General features: G+C 35.6%; 1 protein-coding gene across 1 annotated transcript; it reads left to right on the forward strand.

Moving 5' to 3' along the window:
• The first annotated feature begins 519 nt into the window (after nucleotides 1–519).
• Nucleotides 520–24473, forward strand: LOC102807530 (arylsulfatase G-like). Its single transcript, XM_085490909.1, has 10 exons — nucleotides 520–892; nucleotides 2534–2721; nucleotides 3066–3113; nucleotides 3271–3396; nucleotides 3807–3951; nucleotides 4050–4252; nucleotides 4833–4913; nucleotides 6225–6463; nucleotides 7506–7596; nucleotides 23971–24473. Exons 1-10 carry the CDS (start codon nucleotides 699–701, stop codon nucleotides 24252–24254), a joined length of 1599 nt encoding a protein of 532 aa, XP_085347035.1. The 5' UTR covers nucleotides 520–698; the 3' UTR covers nucleotides 24255–24473.
• Nucleotides 24474–24618: the final 145 nt, after the last annotated feature.

Genomic DNA, 24618 nt, shown 5'->3' on the forward strand with positions numbered 1-24618 from the left:
AGTGAAATAGTTTTCGGGTGGCAAGGGGTTGGTAGTCTTGTTATTCACGTGAGAGTACATTGTTCGTATGTGGTAACACAAAACCAAAATCTGGCAAAGATACTGTAGTTTTTTGGTGAGCGTTTTGTTCACCAACAGACTGTCGAACCTTTGCTAGGTTTTGTTTTACCGCACACTCAAAAATAGACTATCGAACTTTGTCACTTTTTTTTACAGCACACGATCCAACTGGAGCCATCCCGGAAGCTATTGTATTCATTTAAAACAAATCTCGGTTGCCAGCTTCAAACACGCCCACAACTCTACCCAATCAGCAGTATAAAGAGTGCCATCAAGGCTGTAGACGGAACTTGGAACTTGTACTGAGTCATCATTTTCACCTACTTTTTGCCCTCGAATTGAGTCGCATCATCGGTTTGCATTGATTGAGAATAAACTTTATTAAACTGTGTTTGCTATATTTTTGAAGGTGAACGTTTGTTTATTTACTGTTAAAATTTGAACAAACCTCACACTGACATCATGAGTTCCAACGAGTGTCATCCTTTCTCGCAATACGATCTTGCTTTGATTCAGTTTGGTCCCGCATATAGTAGCGACTTCTTTTGTGTCATCATGTGACATGTCACCTGACTTTAACAGCTGGCGCAGTATTTGTTTTGACGCTGCTTACCAGTGTTCATGTCGGAACGGGGAAGATGCTTCCGACAAATACACTGATTTCTGTCACATTGTTTACCGTTGTTTCTTTAGTCACCGGCGATGAAAGACCGAATTTTATTATTTTATTCGCAGACGACATGGCTTGGGGTGATCTTGGTGCGAACTGGAATCCCCTCAAAACTGCTTCAGACACGCCAAATTTGGATGAGCTCTCTGAAGGCGGAATGAGGTAATGTGTTCGCGGTGATACCGACGACGACAAAACAGAAATATTGTCACACGTGGTATTCTCGGGGCGGAGCTACGTCACAGAACGTTCTATGTTGTGATGACGCTCACGAAGGGCTCTGCGCGGCGACTCGGAGCTGCTGTAAAAGCTGGTCGAAGTGTTGGCGAGAAAACAGCACAAACTCAACTATGAGACAACCCCAAATTTATATATGTTGCATATGTAGGGGCAATCTTGCTGAGAGTCTCAACAACTAGCCTAAAGCACAGTTTTTTGAGAGTTTTCGACCGTTGTTTTCATCTGTTGTGGTTGTCATGCGATGAAAATACCCGGATGTTCGCACCCGAGAAAATGGGGTTATGGTCGAGGTCACGGTGATGGTATTTGAGATTTAATTTTGGCACGCATATTGCCAAGCTGTTCGCGATTTAACAAATATTGCGGATTATCGTACAGACGCGGTTCAGGAGTCATGTTGCAGGGATCGCCCACATTGGCTGGTTGCTGGTTGACCAGGCTGAGTGACGTTTAAAGCGCGGTAGTCGTCGCGCTGCGCATGTGCGACATTTGCGTTTATAAAACATTGATTTTCCCATAATCCAATGCGCTCTTCAAATGGAAATCACAAGTATGAGGTTTGACCTGGGCGCGACTTGCACTGATTACCGCTGGTGACTAATTAAAGCTTGGAAACGTCTCAGTTCGTACTCGTTGATCTGCACAACAGTCAAAGTCGCCATCTTTGTTTATATGAGACCCATATGCGCAACGCGACGACTACCGCGTTTTAAGTCCCCAGTCACGTTAGTCTACACCCACACCCAGCCTGGTCAACCATCAACCTCAGAAGAAAATGTGCTGGTTCATGTCATAGCTCACCAAGTCAAAGAAGCCGGTGGGGGGGGGGGGGGGTTACATGACACGACTGGGTGAAAAATTCGTAACATTTGCATGAATTAAAATTCACGAGCAATGAAAAACCAGTCTTCAGTAAAATTTGCCAAAATGCTTTCCGATGGCCTACATGCTAGTTTGAGACATGTTTTGATCAGAGTCCAGCAGGCTGCTGAAAGTAACCACAGGTTTATTTGCTAACGTGATCATAGCAAGTAATGTTGATATTTTACTCTAGCAGTATTACTCAAAGTTGTGCATAATGTTTTCAATAAACTTTACCAGGGCAAAGTTACCTGATCAATATACATTTCGAGAAATCACTTTGTGTGTGCATGTTTGATGTTTGAAATATAAAATTTTTTAGCACAGTAAAATCACGCGCATAGAATTCACTTTCGCAAAAAAAAACTAACTAACTGGTTGTCGGTTGAACTGTTTTGCAATAGGCACAATATAGGTCCTGTATATTCCTGTGTAAGTTTCGTTGAGGATTTTTTTGATAACAAAATCATTGAAACGATCTTTTCGTAAAATAGCCGACTGCTTCGACGATGGCCTAGACCATATTCGAATTAAAAAAATACTGAAACACACTGAAAATAACTTACTTGCAACAGGTGGTCAATATTTTGCAGAATATAATGAGCTCGTTTGGTAGATTATACGTCAGTCACTTTGGCATCTTGTTTTGTGACGATTAATCTCCCAAACTCGTTCATTATGATCAAATACATTATTTCACAGATTTACAGACTTTCACGCGGCGGCGTCTATTTGTTCACCGTCACGTGCGTCCCTCCTGACTAGTCGCCTGGGCATCAGAAACGGAATAACACGACTGGTTCCAAATGCTGCCGTAGGGGGCCTACCACTGAATGAAACCACATTTGCCGAGGTGTTTCACGATGCTGGTTACAACACGGCAATGATAGGTGAGTGAAATATGGCGAACGACACATTTCCTATGAATTGCGCCATCTAGCGACGAAATTGTCGTGTGATGCAACAATGTCAATGGCGTTGATAGGAGAAAGCAACATCGTTTAAAACAATTATGTTCAGCTGTGTATTCATTTAGAATATACTAAATCTCTTAAAAAACGTTTAATTTTATTGGCGGGCGACTGCAGATCAAACACGATGTTGCCTCCCTTTCATTTACGTCATAGAAGTAATTCGTCTCTAGAGGGCGCGAGTTCCCCCGAAAGAAGTATTTAGTGCAGTACATTTATGAATTTTGACTTCCGGTTTCACTATTGTTTCTTTTGTATTCCAGGTAAATGGCATCTTGGTAATAACGGGAGTTTCCATCCAATCAACAGAGGTAAAATTGATACCTTTCTGACATGTGCACGGACTTATTTTTATTTTATTTTTATTTTATTCAGTTTAATTTCTAACTAGGATCCTATCTTAATCAGATTGAATCTCTAGCCATCCTCCAGAATAATTATCGATTTTTTTCCCATTTATCATGACAGGATTTGACTATTATTTTGGTCTACCGCTCAGTCCTGGCTCTGGGTGTACCGACGTGCCTGGTAGGGACATACCATCTCGGAATCCATGCCCAAAGGATCTTCACTGGTCACCACCACATACGGACGGTAGGTACTGCGCATGCTCGATTGGGGGCGTATGAAGACATCATATTACCAAAAAGCGCATGATTAGATTGTCCAGTCATTATATTTGTTAACGTTTGTGTCATTTTAGCTGTTTTTTTGTTTGCACTTTGGAATTTCATTGCGTAAAAAATAATCGCCAAACTGTGTTCTTAAAATAAAAATAAATAAATCACGTGGTATTTATCAGGTTTACCCATTCGTAGCCATATAAAACGATCAGTTGTTTTTATTATTCGCCCTCCAGTGTTCGTTGTCCACATTTGTTGCGCCGTGCGTCGGTCTCGGAGGCTTCAGATACGAGTAGTTGATAGGCTATGATTGGCTATGCATTGTACCCTTTGCTGTAGGGTAAAACTAATCTGACGGCGGCTATCGATCGTTTTATACAGAGTACGACAGTTTCGGAGAGTACACAAGTAATGATGAGTACGCTTTACCACTGTATGAAAATTACACTGTAGTTGAACAGCCGTTGGACCTATGGAATCTTTCAGCTAGTTATGCTGAGAAAACAGTAAACTTTTTAAAACAAACGTGAGTATCCAAAATTTGTTTTAAAAAGTAAACATAAATAAAAAAATATACCAGATGACGTAAAACCACTAATTGTTCTGTTTTTTGTTCGTTCGCAGCCAAAATAGTGATAAACCATTCCTCATGTATGTTGCATTCACTCACATGCACGTGCCCCTGGGTCATGGGTCAAAGTTCACGAATATGTCGGTCAACGGATTTTTTGGTGACACCTTGCATGAAATGGACAATATTGTCGGTGACATCATGTCTACACTGCGAGCTATTGGCAAAGAGGACAACACGATGGTCTGGTTTACATGTGAGTCGAAATAAACCATACCTTGACATGAATGAACATGGTTACAGTTTAAATAATTACATGCAAAATATTTCACTGAATATTATAACTGTGTACTCGCAAGAGATTGTGTATAATACGATCATATTGAAAAAAAAATAATTTATAAGGGAAGTGTTTTTGGCATAGCAGTGTATAATGGCACCGCAATTGTGTGTACAACATGTAATTTCTTTAGTTTGAAGAGAACAAAAAGTTGTAAATATAACTGCCTACATATGGCGAAATACATTTTTCCTACCAGGTAAACGGCCCGCTAGGACTGAGTAAAACTAAAAATATTAAAATTGGTTATTACTGTCAAATTTCAAAATGAAAATCTAATATTATATTTGAATATCATGTGACGTTTTCTAAATTTGAATTCATGGCACTGACTTCTTTCATTGGCGTGTAAAGTAGATGTAACAGCATCCCTACCAGATCATCTGTTATAATGAATGTTCAAGCCCGAAAACAAAACAAACAAATGACTGACTACGACAACTTGAATTCTTGAATAGTCAAATCACTACAACGCATGTACGTGCCTTTGTTGCAGCTGACAATGGCCCATGGGTAATCAAGTGTCAGTATGCTGGCAGTCAGGGACCTTACATTGGTAAATGGCAAGAAATATATGGTACGTACCATAAATAAATTATTCACCAGCAATCGGTCTCTTAATTTTTAGCTCCGCTGTCGACTTTGTCGAGCAGAGCTTATCATATGAGTGATTGTCCGTCGTCATCGTCGTCCGTCGTCCGTGTCAATGTTTTACTTTTTCGACTTCTTCTTGAAAACTACAAGCCTGAATGCTTTGATACTTGGTGTATATGTACCTTGGGTAGACCTCTCTTAGGTTTGTTCATTTCATGTTGATATCTTCAATTTTCTAAGTTTGGTGAATATTTTTGTCATTTTTGGTAAAAAGTGATATTTTCGACTTCTTGTTAAAAACCGCAAGTGCAATTGCTTTGATATTACATATATAGGTACTACATGTGGACCTCTCTCAGATTTGTTCATTTTGTAATGATATCTTTAATTCTCTAATTTTGGTGAATATTTTTGTCATTTTTGGTAAAAAGTGATATTTTCGACTTCTTGTTAAAAACCGCAAGTTCGATTGCTTTGATATTACATATATAGGTACTACATGTGGACCTCTCTCAGATTTGTTCATTTTGTGATGATATCTTCAATTCTCTAATTTTGGTGAATATTTTTGTAATTTTTGGTAAAAAGTGATATTTTCGACTTCTTGTTAAAAACCAATAGTTCAATTGCTTTGATATTACATATATAGATACTACATGTAGACCTTTCTCAGATTTGTTCATTTTGTGATGATATCTTCAGTTCTCTAAGTTTGGTGAATATTTTTGTCATTTTTGGTAAAAAGTGATATTTTCGACTTCTTGTTGAAAACTGTAAGTCCGATTGCTTTGATATTACATATATAGGTACTACATGTGGACCTCTCTCATATTTGTTCATTTTGTGATGATATCTTCAATTCTCTAATTAATTTATTTTGGTGAATATTTTTGTAATTTTTGGTAAAAAGTGATATTTTCGACTTCTTGTTAAAAACTGTAAGTCCGATTGCTTTGATACTATTCATATTGTTCATTTTCTAATGATGTCTTCAATTTTTTAATTGAAATGTGCATTGCTAACAGCGGAGCTATCTCAGCCGATAGGCTGCTTGTTATAGTTGTGATTTGTATTTTCAAAAGTAGAAATCGTTATTTCCACAATAATATACTTAAACATCATGATATAAATATGCTTAGATAATGACTACAATATGGTAATGAATATATACATAATTTATATACAAATAACACACTCATATTTCATCGTAAAAATAGCTTTTAACTCGCGTCATTGTATTACAATTATTATATCATACCCAATTACGTAATTCTCTTCATGCATCATGTACTAGGCGGTGGTGGAAGCACCGGGAAGCTGACCCCGTGGGAAGCAGGTCACCGTGAACCGGCGTTAGTTTACTGGCCTGGGCGTATAAAACCAGGGCAAGTATCGGATTCCTTACTCAGTGCAATGGACATATTCCCTACCATAGCAACCATAGCTGGTGTTGCCATGCCTGCTAATAGAAATTTTGATGGTATAGATATCACAGAAGTGTTATTCGGTGGTAAACGAATCTATGATGGGAGGGTAAGTAGAAGGCATATTTCATGATCAATGGTTATTTTTTGCGTATAATTACCATTCTTGTTCCAAGTACAGATGATTCAACGATACAGTTGAGAGTTTAAGATTTGCGTACGTAACGGGAACGTAACGTGATGTTCTAATTGCGTTTGCGTTACGTTCTCGGGTGTCAGAAAACGATTAAGTACAAGCGCCCACAACGGGAACGTAACTGAAACCAGAACCATGTCAATCCGTCTCTCATTGGGGAAAATAACTACCTAATAAAATTTGTTATGTCATTTCACGTCCGGAGTCAGAATTAGTAGTTAGTTCACAGACATTTGACAGAGCTCTCACTATTTCCATCCACTCTGTTGAGGTCCTAGGCCTGTTTGCCGAATCCTCTTTTAGCAGATCAATGTCATGCGTTTTCACTGGGTATAAATGTCAGCTAAAATGCATCCAATATTTCTTATTTCATCATAAATATTCAAAAACACTCTAATATAAAACGTTTTATCAATGTCAATGAAAATTATTCAAAATTGACAACGAGAAAAGCTCTCGGAAATCAACTACGAGTGAATCACCTTGATCACGTTCAAAACGACTGCCGAACGACCAGGCAACCGATGACGTCATTGGTTCGCGCGGAGGTCATGCACAAAGCAGTGACGTGTCCGTTCTCGTTCCGTTCTCGTATGCGCATCTTAATGTCTCTATTGTCGCACAACTGTCAGGATACATGACTCGCGTGATCATGGTGTGATCTCGCGCGGTCATGACGTAACCCGACGCGCGTTCGTGGAGGTATTGTGGGTAATCTGGACAACTACGTGTACAAATATGTTTTGACCAAAAAGTCAATCAGACTATATAGGTTTCGTAACGGTTGCACTTTTTTGCATAATGAAATGCCGGAATTATTTTTTGATCTTATAATTATTACAAGAAATAAAATAAAATGTCATTTTCCCAATCAATTCGATATAATGTTCGGATTTTTAACAATTAATTTGACAACAATTTATAATTGTAATATTTGTTTATATTTCCGTATAAGGCGTTATTTCATCCAAACAGTGCCTCATCTGGTACCATGGGTGACTTGAATACTGTACGAGTAGGAAGGTACAAGGCGCTATATCTCACAGGTATGTACCAACTTGTATTTATAATATTTATTTAATTGGTATGAAAATTATTGAATATTTTACCTTCTGACGTTTTTTAAGATCCCTAGCATTATTTACAACACAACATTTTGTTGCCGATCTACGATCTCTAAGTCTGATTCCCTTCATGCTATAATACGTTACATGACGCCACGTTACATTACATCACATGGCGTCACGTCACGTCATATCATATCACTTCACGTTACAATACAATACATTACGTCACTGCAATGTGATTCTTTTCATAGACGTCTTGCTTTGCCCTATACATTCTCGTTTCATGGACCAAACATCTATACATGATTCTTGAATTATGTTTTGTGAACGTAATTCATGATATCTCTCCTGGGTTCTGCATTTCACCGTAACATTTTGATATTACAAATCCCAGATTCAATTTGGTTTTCACATTCCCAGACACTCACAGTACATATGTTGGCCACGAGTAATATAAAGCATTTTCGAATAGTGACCTGTGAGGGCGTTATATACCTCACGAATAGAACCTCACAGATACGACCTCACGAATAGGACTCAGGAAGTGACGTATTGATTGTTCAATGGCGTTGTGGCACATTATAATTTAACGTTGCCGGGCCCATTAGTATCAATATATTTGGTATTTCGTAAATAGAAACTGAGCTCGCGACGTGGACTCGGGTCGCACACAGTCGGACAGAGCAAGGGAGCAAGGGAGTGTTTGGTTATTGAATGACCCTTGGTTTGCGGTGCTACTATTCGATGACTCGCGATGTAACGGTCGGTACTGTGACTGATTCAAACGCCGTGTGCCGTTATATTCCTGGGCACAGAATGTGTTTTGAGGCCTTCGAGTTCCAGTTCATAATCTTCAACTTACCGGTAGTGATGTTTTCAACAATTAGATTTTTCGGTACTTTGTAGAAGTTGGTCATGGAGAGCGACACGTTTACTATAGAGTCCTGTAGGTCCTAGCGAAGTACTCTGATGACAACAAACAATGATGCTCGCAAGATAATTCTAAAATAAAACAGCGTTTGCTTATAATTATAAATGTGTGGGTTGAATAGAACTGCGGTGCTATCTAAATTTAGCTTTGAAAAACAGATTTCCAAATAATCTGGGTGACAGGAAACTCTCAATCTATTACATAAAATATACATGATTCGTCTTCATAGACTAAAAAAATATTTGACCCATTATTTGAATTGACCATCAGCACTAAATTTCATGTTTTAATGCTGTAATGGGATTATTTACGTTCAACAAACTTATATAGAACTCGCGGTTTCACGTTTTGTCACAGTCCGTGCTATTACAGAGAATGGCATTTTCCAGTACACTAATAACGCTTTATAAATTCTCTCAGAGTGCAAATTTTATTTCAAATGACAGCAGTGGGATGATACCATTCAAGCGAATGTTTTATTTGCAAAATCAATGTCGAAATATGTAAGATGGTATGTTTTAATAGGTGTTCTAAACTCCACTTCTTATTTATATTAGAAAAGGTCTTAAAACTCAGGCTCCATTTTGGGTAAATTGTACTAAAATGGATATTCAAATTTCGACATTTTGATGAAGATGTGTTGTCATAATAAGACATAGTTCTACATTACACTGAAAAGAGGGCTTAAACAGTTTGAAATGAGAACTCCGTAGCGCAGAATGTACCTATACCTCTCCAACACAAGGAGCTTCAACTTAGCAGTGAACCCCTTCCATTCACGGTGAATCGTCATTTAAGGATGTAACCCTGCATATTGTCTGTCTTTCTGTTGTCTAATAAGTATATTAAATGAGATTGGGTAATGCCAAAGAAATATTATTTTCTATTGCTATTTTGACAAATTATTATACTCAGTTTAGGTGATGAATTCCACGTCTTTGTTTCACTCATTTAATGAAATATACATTGCACTTACTACTAAATCAGAAAATACAACAACGGCTACATAAAAATTAAAACAATATAGAGTACTGAGGCCTTTCATAGAAATGTAGATGTTTTAAGAATTATCATATTTCTACCGTTAAATGCGATTTCAACTTGTTCATTAGTACGGCTGCCAGTGAATGCAATTCATATTCACATAACTGACTTGCAGTTGATTGCCGAATGCACTGTGAATCAAAACACATTTAAAAGATGCGTAAACTAACCACTGAGCTTAATGTTTCATTTCGCCACGGTTTCGAGAATATGGGCTACTGGCAATAAGCCCCTGCAAAATTCGCCGATTGGCTTTAATACTAACCTCGGAGTATGCAATGTTATTTTTCTTTTAAGAGGCAGTTACACGTGATTCTTTGTGAACCCTGTGACAGACTCATCAATGCGTAAAAGACAAAATATCCGGCATGTACATATAATACACATATCCATGTGATACTAGTATATGACCCAACCATCCGACTACACTATACATATCCATGTGATACTAGTATATGACTCAACCATCCGACTACACTATACATATCCATGTGATACTAGTATATGACCCAACCATCCGACTACAACTACACATATCCATGTGATACTAGTACATCACCTCAACCATCCGACTACACTACACATATCCATGTGATACTAGTATATCACCTCAACCATCTGACTATACTACACATATCCATGTGATACTAGTAGATCACCTCAACCATCCGACTACACTACACATATCCATGTGATACTAGTAGATCACCTCAACCATCCGACTATACTACACATATCCATGTGATACTAGTAGATCACCTCAACCATCCGACTATACTACACATATCCATGTGATACTAGTAGATCACCTCAACCATCTAACTACAACTACACATATACATGTGATACTAGTATATCACCTCAACCATCTAACTACAACTACACATATACATGTGATACTAGTATATCACCCAACCATCCGACTACACTACACATATACATGTGATACTAGTGTATCACCTCAACCATCCGACTACAACTACACATATCCATGTGATACTAGTATATGATCTCAACCATCCGACTACAACTACACATATCCATGTGATACTAGTATATAACCTCAACCATCCGACTACAACTACACATATCCATGTGATACTAGTATATAACCTCAACCATCCGACTACAACTACACATATCCATGTGATACTAGTATATAACCTCAACCATCCGACTACAACTACACATATCCATGTGATACTAGTATATCACCTCAACCATCCGACTACAACTACACATATCCATGTGATACTAGTATATCACCTCAACCATCCGACTACAACTACACATATTCATGTGATACCAGTATATGACCTCAACCATCCGACTACAACTACACATATACATGTGATACTAGTAGATCACCTCAACCATCTGACTACAACTACACATATCCATGTGATACTAGTATATCACCTCAACCATCCGACTACAACTACACATATACATGTGATACTAGTAGATCACCTCAACCATCTGACTATACTACACATATCCATGTGATACTAGTATATAACCTCAAACATCTGACTATACTACACATATCCATGTGATACTAGTAGATCACCCAACCATCCGACTATTTTATAAAGTTTATTCTTTACTCTGGGTTTTAAGCGTTCAGTCAAGTGAGAAAGTAAACATTATTCCGTGCAAAATCCGCTATTCTTATGATGATGCACAGTCCCTCTGATGATACAAGGGTTCTCCAGCTTTTTAAATAAATTTCAAATACGTACACAATTTTTTAAAAACAACAACAACAACAAAAACATTCAATTAACAAAAACATCAAAAGCATACCCTATTGGCGTAATTTCAACACATCAATAAAAACGATTGCCCTGTTAGCATTTTGCCCATCTTTATTCTAAACACCGAATATACATGTTCCCGAATGAGGTTTGCACATCCAACATTAGCCGGCCAAAAAATGAAAATATACTTCTATGAAATCCAGAAATATCATTTTGAAAAAAAATATAATTCATCATACCACCATCATGATATAATTCAGTGTTTGGCTGAACTATTCATTACAAATTAACTCACATCAAAATGTATCATACGCCTTAACGATTAGATCAACTAAGTTCTGTATTCAGGAAGGAAATTATACATATTTATGCAGTTAACACGCCAGTCTGTTCTTCGCGATTATTCAGGGGCGGGGGAATTCTGAACGTCACGTACTACTAAGTATACCTTACCGGAGATTCGCTGGTAGGTTCGCCGGAGAGATACACAGAAGAAATTACAAAAATGTAAAACTTGAAGATTGATTAATAACCTCTTTTCCGTTTATCTTATATGTCGGAAAAAATATACCCGTATTTTGTTTTCTCGATTTTAATAACCCTACCTACGTGTAGACATTACTTTCTATTGCATAACCACATTCACGGGCATGCACGCGGGGGGGGGGCAGTTGATACATAGCTGGGTAGGGAAGTGCCCCTGAGTGCTCAAAAGTGTGGCCAATTTTATAACCGGATAGTGGCAAAATCTATACCCATATTTATACCAAAGTACCATTTCTGTCCTCACTGTTTATTTCGAATAAAACAGTTACCTAGGGATATGAGGCCGGAATCTGAGGTGGGGATATTCGCTCATATACGGAACCATAAATACACCAAATTGGGAAAATACTACCGATATTCATACCTATCTTGATCAGAAATAAGACCGATACTTATTTCTAATATTCTAAAAACGAGAACCACTTCAGGGGCATGTAAAATATGCCGTCACTCGAAAATCAAGCTGAAACCTTTTGTGCCAGCACAATTTGCCCCTCAAAATGAAGGAAATAGCTTAGGTTGTAGAGGGTCTAGATTTCAAAATTCAAGGAAGTGTATGCCCCTGGGTTCTCCTAGTAAGCGAGGGGTGATGAGCAGATCTTGCCCCTCCATGGGATATTTCGTGTCGCCGCCTCTGTAAATCATAATAGCGACTGATTTGAATATCTCGGCAAAATGTATCCTTGTTTATATTACTGTGACCCCCCCCCCCCCAATACGAGACCACAAAATCTTTGTGCGCGTGTGTTCTCTGGAAAAGTTTGTTCTAGATGATTGAATATAAATTGTATTATCTGATGAAATGTTGAAACCTGTCTACACAAATGTAACTTCCAGCCATATGTGCTAATTGTTGTAATCTTTCATTTTCCTTCGCAGTGCTGCAAAACAGCACGAACAAGTAATATTAAAATTTACTGTTTTGTCTATTATGTTTCTTTAAGGTTTATGCACACTACGAATTGTTTCCATAAAATGTCAAGAAAATATTGTCGTAACTAATAAGTTTTTGTTGTGTGATAAGTAACTGCCATTTTCGACGGATAAACATGAAATCTCAACCGCAGCCTTTTAAATAGAGTCTGCGATGAACCTCAGACCAATGGTCTGACATTTACAGATAAATATCACAACTAGGACGAAACGAAACGTTGGCATGGCGACATCGATACACATACTGTAAAATGACTAATTTTCACTTGGTTTAAATTTCGCTGATTTACCATTTCAGGTATATTAAGTGGGTTTTAAATTCACGGTTTTGTCATTTAGATAATGTATTCTATGCTAAATTTTACATATTCACTGGGTTTTAATTTAGCGCATTTTTCATTCAGCGAAATAAGCCAAATTAAAACCCGGTGAACAATTGATCCTTTTACAGTATATGGCGCATTACGTGTGAAATGCTATAAAGTTGTAAATTTGCACAATGCTTTCAAAACCTTATGCTTTCACAAAGCTTAGAAGACAGGATGCCCATGCACGATTATTTGTTCTAATACAAATCTGCAATATATGACCCTGATTTAGAGCTTGTGCTGCTGGGTGTAATCAGACCAGACGTCACAAACATGATTTATTGGTTGTCATCGTGGGTGGGAAAGTCCAATAACGTGTCGGCAGATGAACATTTGTAGACGGAGTACAGTTCATATAGCTGACGGCCGTACGTGGCTACATGGGGTCGAAAGTTTTTTTGATAGTGGTTTGTCATCAGCTAGGTCAGTTTACCAGCTACCCAAGTTACAGTTGGTTTTCCAGTTCTCATCATGAATAGCGGCTACTTTTGTTTGAAGTAGATATAAGACGCATAATAATAATAACTGTATTTAAATCTACAAATACAACACTATCAAATATTGACAATAATGAGCTAAAATCGTCACAAATGTCACGGATATACGATAAAATAAAAAATGTATTTATAAAGCATTGGATTAACTCAATTAATGATGATAACAGACAAAACACTAATACAAAAAACAAACTGAGGACTTACAAAAAATTTAAAACAAACTTCATTTTGGAAAACTACTTAATTAAGCTAAAAAATAAAGAACTGAAAAGTACCCTAACTAAATTCAGACTGAGCAATCACAGTTTAGAAATTGAAAAAGAAAGACACAACAGAATCAAAAGTAGCGACAGAATCTGCAAATTGTGTAATAAAAATGATATTGAAGATGAACATCACTTCCTCATAATATGCCCAGTATATAGTAAAGAGAGGGTCGTTTTATACAATGAAGCTGAAAAGATTATTCCTGACTTTACTAATCTCACACCTGAAAATAAATTCATAAAAATAATGTCAAATAATAACTTAGCAATTCCTCTGGCACAATATCTGAAATACAGCTTTGCTATTAGACAGCAGCACCTACCCCTGGTACTTAGTCATTGACTTTTTCTTTTATTTCTTTTTTACACCTATTCATTGGGTTTTTGTTTTTATATTCAGTTTATAGTTTTTTTTTGGTGTTTTATTTTACTTTATTATATATTTCCGTTACTAACTTTTATTCTGTTTTTAGTCTGTTTTTGGTTGTCTTTAAACTATTAGCCATTGTAATTTGATTAATTTTTTTTCTGTAATTTTGGTTGTTGTTGTAACCTTTAACCTCCTTCAGTAGGTTGTTATGAGTTAATCAATTGTACTGTATTGCATCTTTAGAAATACGCAATTTTCTATCAGTACCGATATATAGCAATAACTCCAAATGTATTAGAACAGTGTACAGAACAGTGTTGGGTGCTTCCGCAGTAAGCTATTTTGGGGGTTATGTATTGCATGGAGCTTCATGTGTATCCAGCTGACAATGAATGTTTGTTAGTTCATGGTATTATCAGCACTTTTAATATGAAAAACATTTAAATATCATCTGAAACAATTTCTTTTCATTGTAATGTTTCAGTGTCACTTTATTTAACCCATCGAGGGAAGGGAATTATTTCCTGGACTCGAGACTCAAGTTAACAAATGAAAATAGCTTATAAGATGATTATCAAAAAAATATTTTCATTATAAACTGAAATAATCTGGCAAAATGTCTGTCCTGACGTTGCACCCACATCTATACAATGTTGATAATTCCAGGTTAGCCAGTATTAATTTATATTATATCCAGTATACAGTGCAGTAATGTTGGTTTCCATACAGCTTGTTCTAAAGAATACTGTAAAATGACTAATTTTCACTGGGTTTAAATTTCACTGATTTACCATTTCAGGCATATTCAGTGGGTTTTAAATTCACGGTTTCGTCATTTAGATAATGTGTTCTATGCTAAATTTTACATATTCACTGGGTTTTAATTTACCGCATTTTCCAGTCAGCGAAATAAGCTAAATTAAAACCCAGTGAATAATTACCCCCTTTACAGTATAAAGGAAAAAATATGGCATTCTTTATCAGCATCCTCAGTTATATTATACAGGTTCTCTAATAAAACACAATTTGTTTTATAATAATTGTAAATGGTTGCAGTGTTATTCCATACTAAATAAACTTGGTTCTGAATGTCCATATGATTTGTGTGACATATTGGGTGCAAAACTGACAATTGAGATTTGTGTCCACAAAATATAAATAACTGTACATCCACAATTATGAGCAACTAATTTAAGGGGCCAGTGAAAATTTGCACCACAAATTTCATCAAGTATCTTAAGTAGGTAAAGATAATTTCCCAAAAAAATTGAAAACTGTAAATGTGCTGCCTTCTAGATGACTAATATGGCAAGTGTCAGTTCTGCAGTAGCAATAATTAGCTATTTAAATTTGAACTGACATCCATGAAAATCAGTTGTCACTAATACCCTCATAATTGTATTAAAGTTGCCTACAGTGCATGTAAGTAATATACTGGAATGTGGTGGATACTTATCGTATCGTCATCTCAACATTTTATTACAAACTATGGAATTATAAACTTGTTAAATAGGTTAATCAAGTCTAGTGTGCAATGTCTTCATTATAACACTCTGTGACTATCTCTATATGCACTAGTGCTCCTGACAGGACTCTGTACGAACCTGTGAAAATAGGGCATCAAGGGACACCAAATACTTTCTGCATTTTCCTATACTAATGTAACATACAAACTAGAAAAGCATGCACTCAGAATGTCAAACACACATGATATATACAAGGATGATTTATCTGTGGTTCCACAGAATTTCTGTTTTCTTAGCCATGTTTTTTAAGATTTATATATAGTTTAAGCTCAACAAAACAAAATAATGTTTCAGATCACCATGCACATCAGTCAAAGATTACATGTCAAATGGGTTTTTTTTGTAGTTGGCCATGGTAGTAAAGAAATGCATCAATTTTGAAAAAATAATTTGGCCAGAAACATTGTTTTTGGGCAAAGAGTGTACAATGTCACCTTTGACTTATTGTGGTACAATTAAACTGCTATAAATAGATAAAACCCAAGTTTTACTGTATTGCCTGCCCAAAAATACTATTAACAAGTTATACAGTCCTCATTGGTTATGAAGTTTAAGTCATTGCATAAAAAACAAAATCCATCCAAGATGGGGCCTTCTGCAGTCATCTTAATAATATTTATTAGATGCATAAAATCCTCAGGGAAGAATAAAAAGGGTCTTACAAAAAGAAATTTAAAAACTATAATTTAAAAAAAAAAGAAAAAGAAAACACACTATTCTAAAAATAAAAAACAAATCAAAAACAAATATGAATAAAAAATATGCATCCCGAGTTGTGTGCATGTTTAAAGTTTCAGGTTAACTATCCAAGTACTTTCAAGATATGGAACCAGAATTATATTTGTTAAATCAAAAGGAAAGGACGCGCATCAAGGTTCAATATTAGTTCAGAAAGGCCAATTTAAATAAGTTTAATGCATTTTTAGTACTAAATCTTGAATCAAGTAGTAGCACATGTTGTATGGTGTTTGTATAAAGTTTGAACTTGACCATTCCAGTGTTTCCAATATAGAGACCTGGAACTGTATTTGGTAAAACAAAATGGCCACCAGTAAGCCATTTTTAATTATATCTGCATGTCTCGTGCATCAAGGTCCCATTCGTTTTCATTGTACCAAGTTTGAATGTAATCAGTCTATGCATTACCAAGATCTGTTTCTGAAATGGCCAAAACAGGGAATTTTGATGTATTTTTAGCACTAAAATTGCCACTGTTTGTCCATGTTAAATAAGTCTGTATCACAAATGGATGTTCATATGTAAGTCATATGTACAAGCCTATATAACAATTTTGTAAAAGTCTGGAAAACAACCAAATTTGAGGTGAAATCAGTGAATAAATTCATTTGCACAGAAATTAAGGGTGACCAATACATTTTCAAGACTGTATTCAGAAATGGCTAAATAAAATGTTTCATTACTATACACCCTTTTTCAGTTTACATGGTGGTCTATGGGGAAAACTGCAAACATTTAACGTGATGGTCAATTTTGTAAAAAAAAAAATACCAGTTTTCTTTATACTCCAAAAAAAATAGAGAAAAGAAATAGGGGACAACAACTTTAATGCACCAATAGAGAAAAACTGTATTGATTGTATATTTTAATATCAGTGACATTTTCCATCAACTGTAAATTCTGCAGTACTGGTAGTACAAGTAGCATAGGAAATGATGGGAAATGTTCTTAAGAAATTTGTTGCTAACATAAACACTGTATTTGCTGTTTAATCTGTTTATGAAAATGACTGGTCAAACTACTACTTGTCCTAATCAATATGGAACTCATGACATACACAATACGTGTAAAATACACATTTGTTTACAGGGAATGCGCAGCAACGCTTTAATGACCATGAATACATTAAATACAATTATTTAATTGTAAATATGGCACTGCCAAACTGTGGTTATATTTATTCCCACTTTTAAGAAACTTTGTGCATGCAAATTTATGGGATCTTCGTTGATTTTATTATCAGGAACAACATAATGTAATTTTTAAGATCAAAAGGTAAAATAATAAAGAAACATAATTCAACGAGCATGCAACACAAGCTATTATATAGTATTCCCTATTTTGAGTAACGTATCACTAGGAGTCCACAAACTTCAGATCTTCTGTGCAAATCAAAGACTCAGATTCCTATATTTCACATGGATGTTACCCTAATATTCAGAACTTGTAATGGTTGTCGTTTATAGATTGCATATGTGATTTGATAGCATACCATGTACACAGTGATGATTTGTGCTGTGAAATAAATCATTAATCTACTGAAAACCAAGCGACCTGACGGTCGAAATAGGTCCGCTGTCTTCATTATCATGGAACAAGAATCAGTGACGTGGCATTGTGGTTGTAATATTCATAGTCAGTCATTTAGAAAACATTGCAGTTGCAGTTTCTTGCAGTTGCAATTATGAACTTTTATAGTGTTCATAAGGATAGTGCATTTCATTGGACAAACATCATTGAGGCTAAACTTAAGAAATCATGGATGTGCAAAAACCTGAGAAATAGTCGAGAAAAAAAAAATATGTTTTTGTTTGAAAATTGTGGTCATGTTTTTGAAATGTTATCTTTCCTGATACGTTGTACATATATGTAATTGTTTTGTTACACCCAAGAACAAATGTTCAATAAATCTGTGCAGTAATAATCTTATGATCAGGTATAAAAGAGTCAATTACAAATGTACTCCAGTTTTACATAAGACATTGCTGAATGCAAGATCAATTGTTGTGCCATATATGTGGTGGCTTCTGAAATAAGCTGAGAAGATCTAAAAGTTGTTTCTAATGACTGTATCAATGTTCTATTTATAATGACCGTCCAAATTATTATGTGTGCAATTTAAGGGACCTGATATAAGCAGAATAATCATCGCATTTTTCATCAAAAATACCAGTTACTTAACTCACTTGTGCTATTACATATTCAAAGTATACTTTAAAGCTGTAATATGTTTTATATTTAGTTGAAAGCTCTCTGTAAATAGGGCTTACGGTTTTGAACCAGTTGTCAAAAATAACATTTTTTACCAAAAATGAGAAAAATGTTCACTAAAAATCCAAATTTGCTTATTTTGACACCAGTTTAACAAATCTGACCATCCAACGTATCATTGCTGGAAATATGAAAGCATTTGGACTTACGATTTCGAACTAGTTGTCGAAAAGAACATTTTTTACCAAAAATGACAAAAATATTCACTTAAAATCTAAATTTCCATATTTTTACACGAATTTAACAAATCTGACAGATATATATATATAACAATTTTTTTTTAGATGGTGCCGAGCATTTTATAGTGGAACTCTGTTAAATCCAATAGCAATGTAAATCAGCATATATTTTTACTTAACTATAAAATATACAAATTAGCAATTGTCTCTTATAAACTTTACGCTTTGACCTTTTGTTTTGAAATTTTCACAAATGATTGACAATGTGTTTATCTTCAAAACGCCGTAGGGGCATTGTTTTTGGTTGAACAGTGTTACAACAATCATACAGACAACTAGCCTGGGTGTTAATTTATGCATAAACTTGAATTAGTGAAATTTGAGCTGCTGCCCAGGTAGACAGTTTTCAAGACGAAACTTTCTTCATAGTAAACAGATGTACCCGTAAACCAATTTTGACAGGAAACAGAGACATGGTTTAGAAGCGAATTTGTTTTAAATCACTTTTGACCAAAAAAAAAACATTTTTGTGCATATTTCAAACTACAATGTCCATAAAAAAAATACTTACAAAATTTTAAAATTCATACAATAAGCTTTCTAAAAATATATAGTTATGTGGACAAGGGAGGTCATCTTGGTTGCCTAATTAACTAATTAAAATACCTGTCTGGTAAACTGCATCTCTACCTTAAATATCAATTGGCCCAAACCTAATAATCCCCTTATATAGCTACAATGGTATGTTAATGATTTGTAAACACAATCACTTTTCTATTTCAAAACAATATTCCTTCCATGAGAAATCTCAACCCAGGCATTTGGGATGTGGGATTCAATTAGTCTCAAAAATTGAATAATGCTGCCTAGCACAAAGGGATGGCTGGACAAATGTGAACAATAAGATACAGTATTGTATTTATATATGCAATATTCAAATGCTGCACCTTTCACAATATGAATGATTAAAATATTAAATAAATGAATTTTCAGGACAGCTGATTCCAAAACTATGGTGCACACAATATATTAAGGCATGCCTGAAAAATGATATTCTTCACTTCATGATTTTAAATGGTAGAATTTGAACAAGGTGGAACTACATTTACAATTATCAGACATTAATCTTTCTTGAACTTCTATAAAACTAACAATTGCTATGCAATCTTCAATTTCAATTACCGGGGGTAGTTCAAATGATTTTGTATCTTTCTCCAAGCAACCCATAGAGGGCACTGTGTATTTAAAAAACATTCACTGGTTTGAATTCCAGTGGATACTAAATAGAAATATTCATTAGGTTAAAAATTCACTTGTTTGAGAAAGGAAACTATACGTTCTACTGTTAAATCATAGACCTTTTTATTAGGTTCATACTGTCTATCAGCCATCCAAATCAGCTACTGGTAATAATTTAATCTGATTTATGTACATGCAGCGGTAAATTTGATAAAAATCATTAGCCACATTTTATTTATTATAAGTAATAGAGATGACATCTATTAGTAAAATAATTTGATTTTCAATAAACACAAATTAGAAACATACATTGATCATTATTGAGAAAAAATTTGTAGCACCTGATGGTTACCAAAAGAAAGTTGTTGTAAAATACATTGCAGTAATTAGCCTGTAGTAAGCACACCAATCACTGTCTTTCTTTTATTTTAAGGAACTATTCAACATCATGAAAGATGTTTATTCCAATCACAGTTTTGAAATATAGGTTCTGTCTGTGTATAGGAATGGGATTGAATGTTTTGATCACTGAAGCAATATAAGACCAAACATGCTAAAACAGAAACATGTTATGTTCTAAGATATCAAATTTATACTGCTCCTTATACCGGGGTATAAACCACTACTATACCAAGATAATAATGTTTAAAAATTACAAAGGTATGAAGTGTTGTTTTAACAACAACAATAATACACAGTCACCTGAGTTAGCCAGTGAAATTTGTTTACGTCTAATGTGGAAAGAATATTACCCAGTTCTTTAATGCTGTGTTCCCCAATCTTAGAAAAAAAATTTACCCCAAAACACTCAGGTCTAGAACAAGTAATATCAGGATAACCTTACATTTATTGAAACATGTCAAATTCCTGGAGAGGAATTAAACTGGTTTTATACAATTGTACCAGTTAAATGCTACAAGCTAACATACTAGATGTTAAATAGTACATTGGAACAGTACATGCTTCAATGCCCCCAGACATCACTACCTCAAACAAGGATTAGCTGAATTAAAAAATAAATTAATTTGTCAAATAATTTATTTATTCAACACTAAAACGAACTACAGTGAGTTGTTCTATGATCATATAACAATAAAAATAGATAAGATAAAATAAAATAAACTACACTAAGATACAGTAATGTTAATCAACTACACAGAATGCTAAATAAAGCTAAATATTATTACAAACACTCAAAAGATCATAATAAACTTATACGGTACAATACAATACACTAGCTAATATTATTAAGAGGTAACAAAATCACATTAAAATCACATTAGAGTCATAATTATGGTGGAAAGAATATTTTTAATTTTGGTGGAGCTGCTCACATCTCATTTGCATACATTTTTGTATGTATTGTGCAGTTCTTATTCCTCAACAATATTTCATGATTGCATTGAATTTTTCTAGTTCATTTAACTTCCTAAAATTTTGTATAATTTCCTTACAGTACTTGAATAATTCAATTCTGTGTGTATTGTACAGACTGCAGTCCATAAGGAAATGTATCTCATCTTCAATCTGCTTTTTAGCACAGTGTTTACAGACCCTTTCATTTCTTGGAGTTCTGCAATGCCTGCCAGTTTCAATATGAAGTTTGTGATCAGAGATTCTGAACTGGCATAGGGAGTGTCTCAGTTTAATATTACTCATTGTTATTAAACATTTTTCCATTTTAAACTGTGTTTTGAATGTTCTATAATTTGCCAATTTGTTTGTTCCACCATTTGCTCTGTTGTCATCAAATAGAGCTTCTTTCCATTTTATTTTATAATTTTCTTTCAGTAAAGCAGAGATAGTCTTGGTTTGGTGTGGGTTTTTTTTTTTTATTTGTTGTTTTATTGCCTTATCAAGATTGTTGTCACTGATTATTTTGTCGACATTTCTTGTCCACCTAGTTTTTACTGTATTGACCTCATCAAAGGTGCTTTTTATTAACTTGGGCGTCTATGGAAGTTTTGATCTGAGCCAGAATTTAATTATTTGTGTGATAATTTTTATGGCAAGAGGGTATCTTCCCAATTCCCCTAAGATTGCAAGCTTAGTAGCATTCTTTTTAACCCTCAGGAGTAATCAGAAGAAAGAATAGTTAACAGTTTCAATAATATCGCTATTTTTAGTGACTTCCTCTCCCCATACTTCACACCCATAGCTAATGATGGGTGCTATCAATTTATCAAATAGGTTTAGAGCTATGCTTATTTTGAGGTTTGAGACAGAATTGAGTGTTTGTTTTAGTACGAACTTGTACTAGTGTACGTTTGTTTCAGTAATAAGCCTTCTTCCCTATACCCCCTCTAGATAACTATAGGCGTTCTTAGAAGGGACATACGCAATTAAATTGGGCTAGGAGTGGTATGGGGTGGTGGTTTTGGTAAAAGGAGCCCCCCCCCCCCGTGTTGGAGCACAGGAACTATGATCAAATTTGAAATTTTAAACAGCAACCAATATTCTTCAAGCTGGTATTTTTTTTTAGATTTTATTTTTTCATTCCGTTTGACTGTTATTTCGAGTTTAAAAAATATGAGCTGGCTGGAGCCTTCATCCCTTATTTCTTAAACTAGATACCAGCCGATAACCCCCCCCCCCCCCCGCTCATAGGGATTGCGTACAGTTGATCAAAGTTCCTGGGCTCCGACTGGTTGGAGGGTCACAAGTGTTCATAGCAAAAATGTCTGGAGAGCATTTATAAAATAAAAACGATTAAATAATGTTGGGCTTAAGTTACAGCTCTGTTTTACTCCTGAAGAGTATGGAAATCTATTTGTTATTCTTCCGTTTAACAAGCTGTCGAAGATTCGGGTCAACGCAACGAGTCCGATGCCAATAAATATTCCAATAAATGTCAATAAATCCTACGTTCATAAACATGAATAAACATGCAAACTGAATCGCTATCTCGCGAGGCGATATTGGTTCAAATACTGCGTCAGGAAAACGTACGATTACTGGTAAACGCAAAACATCGAGTACACACTGCGAAGAAACCGAAAAAAACTAACAACTAACCTACCAGCCATTTTGTATAATGCAATATGGGTAATATGTAAAGTAGGTCGTATTCGTGAGGTCCTATTTGAGAGCTCCCAGATACGACCCAATGTGGCGTGCGCATAACCCTTCTCAACTATATAGCGTGCGCATACATCAATTGGAATAGTTAGGCCCCTGTTAATGAATACACAATATAAAACACTCTCAGTAAGAGCAGCTCCCTGGTAAGAGTCAACAAAGGGTGAAATATTTGAGGTTCCATAAACCTGGGTCACAGTAAATAAACACTTTTAAACTGTATGATTGCACTTAGTACTTTCATTACTGTTACATGTTGCAGTTTCTCCATCACATAGCTAAGTTTAAACTTTAAAGTGAGAGGGTCGCCTCCTGCGCCCGCGCGAGAATTGACTCCCAATCGACGATAACAACACACGTTAAAACGCAAAGCCTCATGGGTAGACGTTTGTTTTTAAACAGCGACACGCTATGGCCGTCTGCCGCATGCGCAGGTGGCGACTTTCCGCTTTAAATCGGAGCCAAGTTCTTCCATAAACCGATTTTCGTCCGTTTTTGCATTCTCTATAATTATAAATAATGCATAATACTGATACAAATAGATTTACATTACAGATTGAAATCATAAGATAAATGTATCGGTAATCATAATTCAAATTTATTCCAGGTCAGGATTTCGCTCCTGCCGCTGCATGCGGTGGTAAAACAGGTCCAGTACAATGGCATAGCCTTCCGCTTATATTTAACATTGACACGGACCCAGCAGAGAGTTCACCTCTGAATCAAACATCAGCGGAGTACAAGGCAGCACTCGTGGATATACAGAATGCATTGATATTTATCATGGATGATATTGCCAATGACAACACGACGATAGCAAACTGGAAGACGGAACCAAGCTGCTTGCCATGCTGTAATCCTAATCACGTGGCATGTCGATGTAAAGACTGACGCCACTCTCCATTTTGCGTGGACAATCTTAGGTCACGTACTTCAGATATGTTTTACTAGATAGTTTTATGAAGCGTTAAGTTCCGCTTGAGCAATTAATTGTAAAACATTTTAATATTTTGCGTACTAAATTGTGAAGGGGAAGGGAAGCTGACCCGCTATATTTTAATAAAAATTATACCTCATCACGTATCATTTACGTCAAACGTAAAGACAAAATGCGACCTGACTATACTAATATACCAGTGAGTGTTACATCAGGGTTACATCTACACAAACTCGGCATGTGTCACATTGAACGGTGCCGTAGTCAGTGGAATGTCGAATTGATAGCGGTAACTATGACAACGTCCTCATCAATGCA

The sequence above is a fragment of the Saccoglossus kowalevskii genome, chromosome 16, assembly GCF_978046115.1.
Source record: "Saccoglossus kowalevskii chromosome 16, keSacKowa6.1, whole genome shotgun sequence".
NCBI classification, from domain to species: domain Eukaryota; kingdom Metazoa; phylum Hemichordata; class Enteropneusta; family Harrimaniidae; genus Saccoglossus; species Saccoglossus kowalevskii.